The sequence below is a fragment of the Cebus imitator genome, unplaced genomic scaffold, assembly GCF_001604975.1.
Source record: "Cebus imitator isolate Cc_AM_T3 unplaced genomic scaffold, Cebus_imitator-1.0 Scaffold169, whole genome shotgun sequence".
Lineage (NCBI taxonomy): Eukaryota > Metazoa > Chordata > Mammalia > Primates > Cebidae > Cebus > Cebus imitator.
Window position 1 is genome coordinate 3911930 of NW_016107484.1, and position 14784 is coordinate 3926713.

At 54.6% G+C, this 14784-nt stretch overlaps 1 protein-coding gene and 2 non-coding genes across 4 annotated transcripts in view; 1 reads left to right on the forward strand and 2 right to left on the reverse strand.

Annotated features, from left to right (window-relative positions):
• Positions 1-3283: 3283 nt before the first annotated feature.
• TRNAD-GUC lies at positions 3284-3355 on the reverse strand. Its single transcript has one exon. It is a non-coding gene; the product is annotated as a tRNA-Asp (tRNA).
• A 245-nt stretch (positions 3356-3600) lies between these two features.
• On the forward strand, positions 3601-3672 carry TRNAA-UGC. The gene has a single exon. It is a non-coding gene; the product is annotated as a tRNA-Ala (tRNA).
• A 3435-nt stretch (positions 3673-7107) lies between these two features.
• The window catches only part of DHX37 (DEAH-box helicase 37), a 42282-nt gene continuing 34605 nt past the window's right edge, over positions 7108-14784 (reverse strand). For both annotated transcript variants that reach the window (XM_017544451.2, XM_037744279.1), the window contains 9 exons: positions 13360-13484; positions 13153-13269; positions 11692-11864; positions 10272-10386; positions 9996-10133; positions 9741-9835; positions 9577-9650; positions 7615-7712; positions 7108-7437 (listed from right to left, as the gene is read on the reverse strand). In XM_017544451.2, the coding sequence (XP_017399940.1) occupies positions 7352-7437; positions 7615-7712; positions 9577-9650; positions 9741-9835; positions 9996-10133; positions 10272-10386; positions 11692-11864; positions 13153-13269; positions 13360-13484 (1021 nt within the window). In that variant the 3' untranslated portion in view covers positions 7108-7351. The remainder of the gene's footprint in view (positions 7438-7614; positions 7713-9576; positions 9651-9740; positions 9836-9995; positions 10134-10271; positions 10387-11691; positions 11865-13152; positions 13270-13359; positions 13485-14784) is intronic.

Consider the following 14784-nt stretch of genomic DNA (forward strand, 5'->3'; position numbering starts at 1 on the left):
ACCGCAACCTCCGCCTCCTGGGTTCAGGCAATTCTCCTGCCTCAGCCTCCTGAGTAGCTGGGATTACAGGCACGCGCCACCATGCCCAGCTAATTTTTTGTAGTTTTAGTAGAGACGGAGTTTCACCATGTTGACCAGGTTGGTCTCGATCTCTTGACCTCGTGATCCACCCGCCTCGGCCTCCCAAAGTGCTGGGATTACAGGCTTGAGCCACCGCGCCCGGCCTCTATATATATTTTTTTAAATAGAGACGGGTCTCACTATGTTGCCCAGGCTGGAGTGCAGTGGCTATTCACAGGCGGGATCCCACTACTGATCAGCACGGGAGTTTTGACCTGCTCCGTTTCCGACCTGGGCCCGTTCACCCCTCCTTAGGCAACCTGGTGGTCCACAGCTCCCGGGAGGTCACCATATTGATGCCGAACTTAGCGCGGACACCCGATCGGCATAGCGCACTACAGCCCAGAACTCCTGGGCTCAAGCGATCCTCCCACCTCGGCCTCCCGAGTAGCTGGGACTACAGGCACACGCCACCGCGCCCTGCGATTTGTTAATGTTTTTTAAAACTACTTACTCACTTTGTTCCCCATAGCTTTTTCTCAAATCATTCAGTTCATAAAACCAATCTCCTATTTTTCACACTTTATAATGTATCAGCTCCATGCTTTGCATATAGAAGGCTGTCAATGAATATTTCTTGGATAAACAGGTTGCCGGGTCTTAATTAATTATTTAATGTCTCCTAAGGCTGCGGTAACAGATCACCACAAACTGAGTGGCTTAAAACAACAGAAATTAATTCCCTCCCAGTTCTGAAGACCAGAGCCCAAAGTCAAGGGGTCAGCAGTGCTTGCTCCTGGAGGCTCTGAGGGAGAAACTGTCCCATGCCACCCCCCACCCCCAGCTCTGGTGGTGGCCTCAGTGTCCCTTCTCATGTAGTTTCATCACCACACTCTCTGCTGTCTTTCTCACACGACTTCCTCTCCATGCCTCTGTGTACTTTCCCCTTTTCTTTATTATTACTTTTGTTGTTAATTTGTAGAAATGGGAATCTCACTATGCTGCCCAGGGTCAAGCCATCCTCCCACCTCAGTCTCCAAAAGTGCTGAGATTACAGGTGTCAGCTACCACAAGTGACCTGATGTTTCCTTTTCTGTCTCCTGTAAGGACACACGTCATGGCATTTAGGATCCACCCTAATCCGGGATCATCTCGTCTTGAGCTCTTTACCTTAATTACCTCTTCAAAGACCCTTGGATTCCAAGTAAGGTCACCTTTTGAGGTTCTGGGCAGACATAGCTCATAGAGGATCACTATTCATCCCACTGCAATTACCCATCACAGCCGGATGCGGTGGCTCACGCCTGTTATCCCAGCACTTTGGGAGGCCAAGGTGGGCAGATCACCTGAGGTCAGGAGTTCGAGACCAGCCTGACCAACATGGAGAAACCCCTTCTCTACTAAAAATACAAAAATTAGGCGTGGTGGTGCATGCTTGTAATTCCGAGTACTCGGGAGACTGAGGCAGGAGAATTGTTTGAACCCAGGAGGCAGAAGTTGTAGTGCAATTCACCCCGAGCAGCAGTGCAAGACTCTGTCTAAAAAAAAAAAAAAAAAAAAGGAGAAGGATGTTCCTTGACCCAAGATATTGAACCTAAGTTATTGATTAGATGTTTCCATAGTTTCAGGATTTCAATTAAATACGGAAGAATATAAAGAGAGAGAAAAAAGGCCAATAAAGCTTCTGCCCATATAAATCATGTTGTTGTTGTTTTAGATGCAGTCTCTTGTCATCCAGGCTGGTGTGCAATGGCACGATCTCGGCTGGTTGCAACCTTCGCCATCCGGTGTCAAGTGATTCTCCTACCTCAGACTCCCGAGTAGCTGGGATTACAGGTATGCGCTGCCATGACCGGCTAATTTTGTATTTTTAGTAAAGACGGGGCTTCACCATGTTGGCCAGGCTGGTCTCGAACTCCTTACCTCAGGTGATCCACCGGCCTCAGCCTCCCAAAGTGCTGGGATCACAGGCATGAGACACCATGCCCGGCCCATGATGTTGTTTTAAAAAAGATCAAGTACAACGTTTAAAAAATTGTAATAGAGGCTGGGCGTGGTGGCTCACGCCTGTAATCCAAGCACTTTGGAGGCCAAGGCGGGCGGATCACCTGAGGTAGGGAGTTCAAGACCAGCCTGACCAACATGGTGAAACCCCATCTTTAAACATAAATAATACAAAAGAAAAAAAAATTGTAATAGAGAGGCCTGGCGCGGTGGCTCACACCTATAATCCCAGCACTTTGGGAGGCTGAGGTGGGTGGATCACGAGGTGAAGAGCTCCAGACCATCCTGGTCAACATGGTGAAACCCCGTCTCTACTAAAAATACAAAAATTAGCTGGGCATGGTGGCACATGCCTGTAATCCCAGCTGCTCGGGAGGCTGAGGCAGGAGAATTGCTTGAACCCAGGAGGTGGAGGCTGCGGTGAGCCGAGATTGCACCATTGCACCATTGCACTCCAGCCTGGGTAACAAGAGTGAAACTCCGTCTCAAAAAAAAAAAAAATTGTAATAGATAAAAAACAAGGGGCGATGTCAGAGGGCTCCTATTGTTTTTCTTTAAAGCATATTAGTTGTATCTGACTTTTAAAAACTGGTGTATCATATTGATAAAAATCAAATAAGAAAGGAAAGAAAAGAAAGCAGAAAAAAACAGAATTCCAAAAGTCCAGAAAGTTACAGACTTGGAGAGACAAGAGTCACTCCCACCTACCACCCTAGTCCCAAAGGCCCCTATGTCTACAGTGATTGTGACTGATGTGAGCTTGGGCGAGTCACGGAGCCTCTGTCTGCACCTGTAGTTTTCAGTCTGATGTGGAGAAAACCTTGGTAGGATGGTTGAGGATGCAGTGCGTGAACGCTAAGGCACTTACCAGCACTGCCCGCACATGTTAAGAACTGTATATTGTTGGTGGCTGCTGAGGCTGTTGTTACCGTGATGCAGACCAGAAACATGAATATACTCATACATTTGTGTGCATACATAACATTTTTCTGACATAGAAATGAACCTATTGTGCACACTGCTGAGCCCTCCCTTTTTTCTTCCTCCCTGCTCTCCTGCGAGGGCAGGACATCCTCGGAAGGGTCCTAATTCACAGTGTTGCAGGCACACCTGCGTGACGCCCATCCTCGTATACCTACTCAGTATATTTTGGAACACTGTAAATCATCGCCAGAGAGGTCTCCCCTGTGTTTAAAAAAAGAAAAAAAGATACCTGGGTCTCCCCGTCGGGGAATCGAACCCCGGTCTCCCGCGTGACAGGCGGGGATACTCACCACTATACTAACGAGGACGAACCTTGCTTGTCATTCTCCAGCTTGGTTCCTATGTCCGCAGGGTTCTCCTGCCGCTGTTCCTACCCTCTCCAGGCCATCCAGGCTCGGCGCCGGGCGCCCTGGCTGCTGCGCTTTCCCGGAGCAGACAGAAGGTCCCTTGAGTGGCTGGAGACACTGCGCGTCCGGAAGCTAAGGCACCTGAACTAACAGCGTGAAGGGCACTTCCTGCATCACCATTCCCAGGAAGAAACGTTGTCACCGAGGGGATGTAGCTCAGTGGTAGAGCGCATGCTTTGCATGTATGAGGCCCCGGGTTCAATCCCCGGCATCTCCACAGTTTTCTTTCCGCCTTTTTCTTGCAAATCAGTCGTACAGGACCGTGAAAGCCCCCATCAACCTGCCTGCGAAGAAAGCAAGCTCGCTTGAAAGGAGCTGCGCCAGAGCAAGTCCCTTCCTCCAATCAAAAATTCCCTGGGCCACTCCACCAGAGATCCGCGTTCAGTGGGTCGGCGACGGGGCCCGGGAATCTGCCATTTAAAATCTCCCAGTTACTAGTTTCATAAAGTAGATAGAAAAACACTGGATTTCTAAGAAAGGTTCTGCAGCTGACCATTCATTAACTCTTGAGCGCCTCATGTCAAGTTCTGTGCATGCATTGAGCACCTACTCTGTGCTGGGTAGTGTACGTGCCCTGGTATCCCTGGATAAGACATGCCAGGCAAGCTTTCTCAGCCTTCTTGGTCTTTATATTCCAGTCCTGGAGACTAACAACAAGCAAGTAATGACACGTTTTTGTTTTTTTTTTTTTGAGACGGTGTCACCCAGGCTGGAGTGCAATAGCACGATCTCGGCTCACTGCAACTTTCGCCACCCCGGGCGATTCTCCCGCCTCAGCGTCTCGAGTAGCTGAGATTACAGGCACCCGCCATCTTGCCCGGCTAATTTTTGTATTTTAGTAGAGAGGGGTTTCACCATGTTGGCCAGACTGGTCTTGAACTCCTGACCTCAGGCGATCCGCCTGCTTCAGCCTCCCAAAGTGCTGGGATTACAGGCATGAGCCACCGCGCCCAGCCCTAGCAAGTGGCGATACGTTTTATGAAGACAATAATAGCGATGAGATGGAAATTCAGGGGTGCATGGATAGGGGCTGCTTCGGATAAGCCGCCAGGGGAGGCCGCTGCAGAAACAGTGCGTCAAGCGGAGGAAACGGCAGGTGCCAAGGTCCTGAGGGTGCCGGAAGGGCGCTCCGTGTTGAAGGGGCAGGGAGAAAGCCCAGTCCTGGAGCTTCGTGAATGAGGATGAACTTTATTTTGGAAGACGCTGGGGAACGGAACCGATTCAGCTTTGCAAAGGCTCCCTCTGGCTGCCATGCGGAGAATACAGCCTGGGCGTGGGTGGGAGTGGGGAGACCGGGAAGGAGGGGCAGCCACAGCTCAGGGAGCTGCTGGAGTCTCCCTCCAGGGGTGCGGAGAGGAGGCGCCAGCGTGATGGCGTTCAGGACAAACTCTGGACGTGGTTGCATGATTTCCTAACGCAGGGGCAGCACGCTTTATTTAACCGTTGCTCCTAGTGAGTCGGGTGATTTGGTTTCCTCTCACTGAAATGTTTATCTGCACATTCTCTGCACATGCATTTTCCTTGCCTTCTGGTGCCAGTCCCGATGGGACAGATTTCCATATGGAGCAATGCAGGGTCAAAGGGCATGGATGCTTTTAAACACGCACCTCTCTGCTGCTCAGACCGGAATGCAATGGTGCGATCATAGCTCACTGCAGCTTCAAAATGCTGAGCTCAAGCGATCCTCCCACCTCAGCCTCCCCAGCAGCTGGGACTACAGGTATGCTTCACCACCTCCAGCAAATATTTTTCATTCTTTTTATAGAAACCGGGGTCTGGCTATATTGTTCAGGCTGGTCTCAAACTCCTGGCCTCAAGTGATCTTCTCACCTCAGCCCTCCAGAGTGCTGGGATTACAGGTGTAAACTGCCATGCCTGGTTTATTTTAAATATTGCTAGATTTTGGGCCAGGCACGGTGGCCCACACTTGTAATCCCTACACTTTGGGAGGCCAAGTCCGGTGCATCACCTGAAGTCAGGAGTTTAGACACTAGCCTGGCCAACATGGTGAAGCCTCTTCTCTAGTAATACAAAAAATCAGCTGGGTGTGGTGGTGCACACTTGTAGTCCCAGCTACTCAGGAGGCTGAGGCAGGAGAATTGCTTGAACCCAGGAGGCAGAGGTTGCAGTGAGCTGAGATCGCACCACTGTACTCCAGCCTGGGCAACAGGGCAGGACTCCATCTCAGAAGAAATAATAAAAGAAAAAAAATTTTAAAAAGGCTGTGGCAACTTACATATTCAGTAACAACGTATGAAGCTGCTCCTTTCCTTACATTCTCATCAGCACTGGGTGTGGCCATGATTCTTAATTTTTCCCCATCTATTGGGTAGGAAGTAGAACTGAATTATTTGCTTTTTTCCTGCCCACTTTCTAGGGTGAGCATGTTTTCAGGGATCTACCAGCAATGTGGATGCAGTTTTGGTTTTTTTTGCGAGATGGGACTCTTACTCTGACACCCAGGCTGGACTGCAGTGTCACAATCTCAAGTCGCCACAACCGCTTCCTGGGTTCGAATGATTCTCATCCCTGACCCTCGAGTAGTTGGTATTACGGGTACGCGCCACCATGCCCGGATAATTTTATATTTTTTATTCAAGATGGTGTTTTGCCATTAGACCAGGCTGATCTCAAACTCCTGGCCTCAGGTGGTCCACTTGCCTCAGCCTCCCAAAGCGCTGGGATTATAGGCATGAGACACTGCACTCAGCCTTAGATATAGTTTTTCAGTAGAGACGGGGTTTCACCATGTTGGTCAGGCTGGAATCGAACTCCTAACCTCACTTCTTCATGGCCTTTGCCCTTTGTGTTTTTCTCACCAAACTGCAATAGGTCATCCAATAATATGATGCTGTTTGTCGTGTTTTGCAGTATTTTTCATGTATTCTTTCATCTTCCTTGTTTATACAATTTACCATGTCGATCTAAGGTTTCAATAAGATAAAATGTCTTCCCTTTCCTTTATAGTTTCTGGGATGTTTAACTTTGTTTTTGTTTGTTTTGCTTTGTTTTTTGAGAGAGACAGGGTCTCACTCTGTTGCCCAGGCTGGAGTGCAATGGTGTGATCTCGGCTCACTGGGCCCTTGCCGTGGAGGATGGAAGGACAGGGCCTCCCCACTCCCTGGTCCTGCCTGGGGCACTCCTGTCGTTCCTTCTTGCAGGAGGACCTACCCCATGCTCTCCCTTCCACCTCGGCCACATAGAACAAGGGAGGCACACTGAGGGGTCTGCAGGCCCCATTCAAGGCTCCTCCTCTGTGGCATGGCAGCGGGGCCCGAGTAAGGCCAAGGTCAGCTCTGTTCCCTGCCACCTGAGAGCTGACCGCGAGGAGATGAGATGCCCACTCCCTGCAGCCGCAGCACAGGAAAGGAGCTGGCGGCCACCCTTCCACGAAGGCATGGGGCCTGGGGGTCCCCGGCCAGTCCCTTCAAGGTCAAAGCAGAGCTCAGAGGCTCACCTAATGTCTGGGATGGCTCTGAGGCCCCGGCTGGGTGGCCCTCCTGATGCTGGAGAGGGAAGAAAGGCAGGAAGGACACGCCCTCCACGTGCCTCCTCGGCCTTCTGGCAGGGTGGGCGGGGACTGCAGGGGCCTCCAGCCCCAGTGTTCCACAGGGACTAACGTAGTCCAAAGAGCACATTGAACAGAATAGTGTCCAGTACATGAGATGAAATCACCATCCGTATAACTGACAGTTCAAAGGTCATGCGGGTGAGACGGCACGGCCGGCAGCTTCGTACAGGATGGAGCTGAGATGGATGGGGGTTCCCAGGGCTTGACCTGCTTCCAGAGAGCAGGCCATGGAGCCCGTGCCAGGCAGTCACAGTCGCAGGGTGACGAGCTGCTGCCGGCCCTCCAGGCCCCAAACCAGTCCTCGGCCCTGCAGCCAGGTGTCTGGTCAGCGGTCTGTGGTGGGGGGCCAGGCTTTCTCCACGTTGGGGTGCATGGCCTGTGGAAGCCACTCGCAGTACTCAGCCAGCAGGTCTACAGGGGAGGGAAGGAGGACAGCGTCAGAGTGACCTGGGCCCAGGGACTCTCCTGAGGTGGCAGGAAGCCGGCCAGCAGTGGTGGGGCCAGATCCTTCCACCAAGCCAGGGCTCAAGGCCTGCCTCGGCGACCCCATCCCGTCCACTCCCACCCCCTGGCCCTGGTCAAACTCACATCTGGGGTTTTTCTTCCAAGCGGCTAGCAAGGCATCACGACAGTCAGCCTTCTCTGCAACCAGGGCCCGCAGGAGGCTCTCCGTCCGGGGCTGCAGCCTGTGGGGCAGGGAGGCAGGTTGGTGGCAGGCGGCCGGGGCACAGACCGGCTGCTGCTGGGGTCGGAAAGCAGGGCAGGCAGCACCCCTCCACCAGCCGCGCCCAGGAGGGTGAAGAGCTGGCTGGGCGTGGTGACGCACGCCTGTATCCTCAGTTACTTGGGAGGCTGAAGTTGGAGGATCCCTTGAATCTGGGAGTTGGAGGCTGCAGTGAGCCATGATTACATCACTGCACTCCAGCCTGAGTGACAGAACCAGACCCTGGCTCAAAAACAAACTGGCTGGGCACGGTAGCTCACGCCTGTAATCCCAGCACTTTGGTAGGCCGAGGCAGGCGGCTCCCCTGAGGACAGGAATTCAAGAACAGCCTGGCCAACATGGAGAAACCCCATCTTTATTAAAAATACAAAAAAAAAAATTAACCAGGCGTGGTGGTGGGTGCCTGTAATCCCAGCTATTCGAGAGGCTGAGGCAGGAGAATCCCTTGAACCCAGGAGGCAGAGGCTGCAGTGACGAGATCACACCATTGCACTCCAGCCTGGGCAACAAGAATGAAACTCTGCCCCAAACAAACGAAACTCAAAAGCAAAAAAACACAATTCTCTGGACAGGCCTTTTAAAAAATAAATAATAATAAAATAAAAGAGAAGGCAAAGGGTCCCTTTCCGCTGATCATACCGGAGCAGAACACCCTCGATCCCATCTCCTCCCATGTACCCTGGCTGCCTCTGGTCCACATTCCTTGCCCACCAAGGCTGCTCAGTGCGTGCAAAATGTTCCATCTAGAACCTGCCTCCACATCTGTGCCCAGCTCCGCCCTGCCTCCTCCAAATCTGCCCACATCTGTGCCCAGCTCCGCCCTGCCTCCTCCATATCTGCCCACATCTGTGCTTGGCTCTGCCCTGCCTCCTTTGAATCTGCCCACATCTGTGCCCGGCTCCAGCCCTGCCTCCTCTGAGTCTGGGCAGGCTCTCCCTGCCCAGCCCAGTCGCACTCCACCCCCTGCCCACCGAGGCCTTACCTGTGTCCTGCCGTGGCACATGGATGGTGCCTGTATGCCAGCCCCAAGAACCTAGCCACCACAGGGCCACACAGGGAAACGTGCCCTGGTGACTGATGCGGCTCCTGACCGCCCAGCAGAGGGTGCTGTGCCGCACACACCAACTTGAGTCCCTGGCGCCCACCTGCACCTTCAGGCCTGTCCCCATGCCCCAAGCCCCTGCACCAGAGGCTCTGCCAGCCCCAGGACAAGGGAAGTGTCTGTGGGTCTGGGCCACCGGCAGGAGAGCCGAAGCAGGAGGCAGAGGGCAGGGGTGAGCCCTGGAGCAGGGGTGGTGGGCGGGATGGGGCGAGTCTGTGCTCAGCTGGAAGTTCCCAGGGCCAGGAGGGCAGGATGCCTGCCACCAACACCTGGCAGTCTGTGGGAGCTGCCCAGTGTCTCCCTACCCCAGATTCATGTCTACCCAGAACATCAGCGTGTGACCTCATATGGAAAGAGGGTCACTGCAAATGTCATAAGCAGAGGTCATCCTGGAGTAGGCTGGGCCCTGAATCCGATGATTGCTGTCCTTATAAGGAGAGGGCACAGAGAGGGACCCAGACACACACAGAGACATGGCTACATGCAGATGGAGGCAGGGACGGGAGTGATTTGGCCACAAGCACGGGAGGCCAGCAGAGGCAGAGGGACCCGCCCCGAGTGAGAGCCGCTGCACAGAGCGCAGCCCTGCAGAGCCTTCAGACCCCAGTGCACGTTTCTGATGTTAAGCCTCCCCGTGTGTGGCCCTTTGTCCCAGCTGCCCTGGGGAGGTCATCCAGGCCCCTGACCCCTCCTGCCCACCGTGAGGCTCCCACAAAGGCTGTACCTGGCCCACGTCTTCAGCATGGTGCTGGGGCTGGACAGCAGACAGCCCTGGTATGAGGCCAGCTTGCAGAAGACCTGACAAGAGACCACGAGTAGGGGTGGGCCCTGGGATGCCCCCTGCCCACAGTACCCGAGACGAGGGCCAGGGGCCGCTGTGCCACCTACCTGCCCTTCCAGCAGGAACCGGGCAAAATGCTTGTAGCGGTCAATGCCCTCCGGAAAGTCCACCTCAATGGCGGGGAGCGGCCAGCCCACGCGATCTGGACGGCGGGAGCCAGTGAGCCAGGGACCCCTCCGCAGCGGCCCCCCCGAGTCCCATCCCTGCCCCACCGGAGACACACACGTCCGGGGACAGGGGATGGGACCATGTGTCCATGAAGCCCAGGGCTACAGGAGGCTCAGGATGCTGCCCCCACTCACAGAACACACTGGCACGGTGACACAGCACCCGCCCCCGCGCAGGGCAGTAGCTTGGGGCCGGCTCCTCCAGAGGCTTGTCGAATTGGCAGTAAGAGGGCAGCAGGGCCGGGATCCACTGGACCTCCACGCTGGAGACACCTGGGGGCCGAGGGAGGAGGCTGGGGTCACAGTGGCATCTCCATGGGAGGGGCTCCTGGGCCTCCACCCCAGGGTCCCAGCCACAGCCCCATCAGAGCCACCGCGAAGAGACGAGGGGCTGTCTGCAGGCCTCGGTACCTTTCATGTACATCTTGGTGGTCTCCACGATTTCCTGGTAGACTACAAACTCGGGGAGCTCTTTGAAAAGGACAGAGCTGGGGTGGATGAAGACGGGGTCGTCGAGGAGAGGGGTCTGCAGAGAATGGAGAGTGATGTGGTCAGGGAGGAACCCAGCCCAGGGGTTCCGCATCCTGTCAACCCCGGAGAATCTGACTATCCACTCCCAGCCATAAAAGTGGGAGAGCGTTCCATCAGCCGGGAAACGCGGCCCGTCCACAACACTGGAGTCTGATCCAGCAATAAAAAGGAAGGAAGCGCTGACTCCCGCCATGGCGTGGCTGGGTTTTGAAAGCATCGCGCCAAGTGAAAGAGGCCAGACGTGAAAGGCCACGTGTGTTAAGATTCCACTTGCGCCAAACGCCCAGAATAGGCAGATCCACAGACAGAAAGCAGGATCGTGAAAATGGGGGTGAAGGGGAACCAGGGACCCACAGCTAACAGGTATAGGGTTTCTTTGTGGGGTAATGAAAATGTTCTAAAGTTAACGATGGTAATGGTTGCAAAACTCTGTGAAAGTACCAAAACCACTGAATTGAATACTTTGAATGGGTTTAAATGCAGGCCAGATGCCGTGGGTCACCTGTAATCCTAACACTTTGGGAGGCCAAGGTGGGAGGATTGCTAGAGGCCAGGAGTTCAGGACCAGCCTGGGTAACATGCCTCTAAGCCCAGCGTTTTGGGAGGCCAACGCGGGTGGATTACCTCAGGTCAGGGGTTCGAGACCAGCCTGGCCAAAACGGTGAACCCCCTTCTCTACTAAAAATACAAAAATTAGCCTGACGTGGTGTTACATGCCTGTAATCCCAGCTACTTGGGAGGCTGAGGCAGGAGAATTGCTTGAACCTGGGAGGTGGAGGTTGCAGTGAGCTGAGTTCCTGCCACTGCACTCTAACCTGGGTAATAGAGTGAGTGTCTCAAAAACAAAACAAAACAACGACAAAGTCAGCCAGGGGTGCTGGTGCGCCCCTGTAGTCCCAGCTACCCAGGAGGCTGAGGCGAGTTTGTTTGCGCCTGGGAGTTCGAGGCTGCACTGAGGTGTGACTGTGCCACTGCGCTCTAGCCTGGGCAACAGAGCGGGACCCTGTCTCTAAAAAAACCCAAAAACCCCAAAAAGAATTTAAATGCTGTGTGAATTCTATTTCAATTAAACTGTTTTTTTTTTTTTTTAAAAAAGTTGGGAGTGAGAACCGAACCAAGGAAGATGGGATTCTACCGCAGGCCCCACCTGTTCCTTGGTGGGATATTTCCCAGAGCTTTTGGGGACCCACAGCTGAGAAGGACAGGCCTCCCCAGAACCTGGAGGGCCCAGCCTGACTGCCCCTCGCCAGGTGCCCTGAACGTGCCCCAAGCTAGCTGGGCAGGGAGGTGGCGGGGGCACCTTGTAGGCGTTCCTCCACTTGTCCTCTAGCAGCTCCTCACTCTGGACCCTGCGGGCCAGGTGGTCCCCCAGGCCGGCCGTCACGATCTGTCGCAGGAAGGTCACCTGACTCTCGGTGGGCGGCTGCATCTTGGGATCCATGAAGAGCTCAGCCTCGGGGCACACGGCATTGACTGAGGGGAGAGCCAAGGGTGAGGACGGTGGCAGTGAGGACCGGGGCCAGCTCTGCCCTGACCTCCTAGAGCATTGCGACCATGCTCAGTGATCTGGCCTCAGCCACCTGCTCATCCCAGCCACTCCCCAGAGGCCACCAGCAGGACTCAAAGCCCCCAGCCGGCAGGACTGCAGCTGGCCCCCATCCACTCCTTCTTTCTTGGGACAAAGTCCTAAGTCCTGCCTGGGCAGCAGCACATTCTGCTTGGAGATGACCCTCCCCCAGCACCCAGGCGGCCTCAGACTCAGTTCTGGTCCACGATGTAAAGAAGGGGTTTGCCGATGGAATTCCTGGAAACGTTCAAACAGGAACAGGACAGCCGGCAGGCGCCCTGGTCTCGTCCTTCCCTTCTTCCTTCCCTCCTGGAAGGCAGACGTGACTAAGCCTCCAACTACCTTCTCAGGCCACAGTGAACGGCGGGAGGATGGCAGCAGAGAAACGCCCTGGGCTGCTGACCCAGTGGCTCCTCTTCTTTGCAACAATAAACATCTAACGTCACCAAGCCACTGTAACCAGCGTTGTCGGGAGGCTGAATATAATTCTGAGCTGCTGCACCTGGGATGGGCTGCTCAGAAAAGCCACAGCCAGAGGGACACAGAGCAAGGTGACAGGGCCACCACCATGTACCTGGCACTGGGAGGACCGGCCGGAGAAGAGCCATGAATTCTGGCATCAAATCCTGGGATCTGCTTGAAAGGAAGGCAAGTTCCCCACTAGCCTTGGGTAAAAGAACATGGCCTGCCGGGAAGAGACCCAGTGTCCATGCTGCCCTCTCTACGCATGGGCCTCCTGCCATACATTGGAGGACACTTCCTTCCTGTCAAGCTTCCCTGGGTGCTGGTGGCAGGAAGCATCTGTGCTGCTGAGCCAAGGTACAGCGTCCAGGGCAAGGCCTCATCCTTCTGCATGAGAAGGGTCTGGGGACATCTGGGAGGGAAGAGGGGTCCAGGCCAGGGCAGTGATGGAAAATGGTAGGGGGATCAGGGAAAAGGCAAAACCAAGAGACAGCCTGGCGGGGGTGGGCGCAGGCTGGAGGCTTGAATCCGTCAGGGCCCTGCTCGTGTGCGCCTTCCCTCGTGCCTGCAAACGCTCCCCAAGTATTGATTTACGGTTATAAATACCTTTTGGTGAGTAGCAAGTTTGCAAACATGGACTCTATTGATCACTTTGCTCAGAACAAGTTTAAACATTATAAGCGTGCAGCTCAGGCTGCCCGCGGGTGCAGGGGTGTGTGGCGCGGGCCGTACCTGCGGTGGTCAGCTGGCCCCGCAGGCGCCGGGTCTCCATCATGGCTTTGTACCGCAGCCCGTTGACTTCGCAAAACTGGGGCGTGCAGCCGGAGTACTCACAGGCTCCCACGGCGCCTGGGGGACAAAGCGGGGGCATGCTCTCTCCCTGACCCCTCCCAGGCCGGGGGGACCCTCCCGACACCCTCCACCGGGCGGGGCACAGACCTAGCAGCACCATGAGGTCACCGAGCTTCAGAGAAGCCCCCTGCCCTGCCCAGGTCCTCTTCATCTGGGCCAGCTGGGCCCGCTTGCCCTTCAGCCTGGCGAGCTCCTCGTCACTGGACGCTGGTCTGTAAACACACACACACGGTCTGCGCTGCGGCCCCGGCTGCCCTCAGGGCCTCAGTGGCGGGAGCTCCTTTAATCGCCAGGACAGGCTCAGAGGCCTTGTGGGGTCACCTGTGTGAGCTGGGTCTTCCCTGCCCTTGACGCCCCTGGTTCTTGGGTCTCCAGACCCCGAATGAAACTGACGCCACTTTCTGCTTCTCTGGAGAACCCCGTTATTCTCCCCGTGGGATTCTGATGAGCAGCTGGGATTACAGGTGCCACCGCCATGCCCGGCTTTTGTATTTTTAGTAGAGATGGGGTTTAACCATTTTGGCCAGGCTGATCTCAAACTCCTGACTGCCCATCTGCCTGCTTTGGCCTCCCAAGGCTGAGATTACAGGTGTGAACCACCATGCCCTTGGCTAACGCTGCCTTTAAAGTTCAGATTCACTGACCCTGAAGATACAAGATGCAGAAAAAGCAAGTTGCAGGACCAGCTGATCCCATTTCTGCAAAGTAAATCTCTGTCTGTGCAGGGCGCAGGGAAAGGTCTAGAACTGCACTGGTCAATACAGTGGCCACTGGCCACACGTGGTTGTTTAAACTAGTTAAAAATAGGTAAGATGTTAAGTCAGTTTGTTACCATAATTGCCACATTTCACAGGCTCAGGCTGCAGTATGGAATGCCTCACGTAGTGATGTGGTCTAAAGCAAAGTTCCTGGTTAGGGTGGGTGGGACTGGGAGGGGGGGCAGGTGGAGGAGGATAGGCAAAGAAAAATCATCCAGATCTGAAGATTCCCCAGTGTCCACCTGATTGCCTCCCCAGCTAGTGTCTGCTCTGTCATCTGACAAGATGGTACAAACACAGGCAGACTGACCCCAAGGGAAGCAGCAGACTCTGCACAGAGGCAAAGGCTCATAAAGTCACTGAAGTGACGTCGAGGGCCTGCTGCACCATTCCGAGTTGATGAGAGATGGTGGCGGCAGAAGCCTGGCTCATAGCTGAGAGAGAGACGGTCAAAACTGATGACGTGGCCAGGCACGGTGGCTCACGCCTGTAATTCCAACACTTTGGGAAGCCGAGGTGGGTGGATCATGAGGTCAGGGGACCAAAATCATCCTGGCCAACATGGTGGCCCCATCTCTACTAAAAATACAAAAATTAGCTGGGCGTGGTGATGGGCACCTGTAATCCCAGCTACCTGGGAGGCTGAGGCAGGAGAATTGCTTGAATCTGGGAGGTGGAGGTTGCAGCAGTGAGCTGAGATTGTGCCACTGCACCCCAGCCTGGTGACAGAGTGAGACTCAGTCTCAAAAAAATT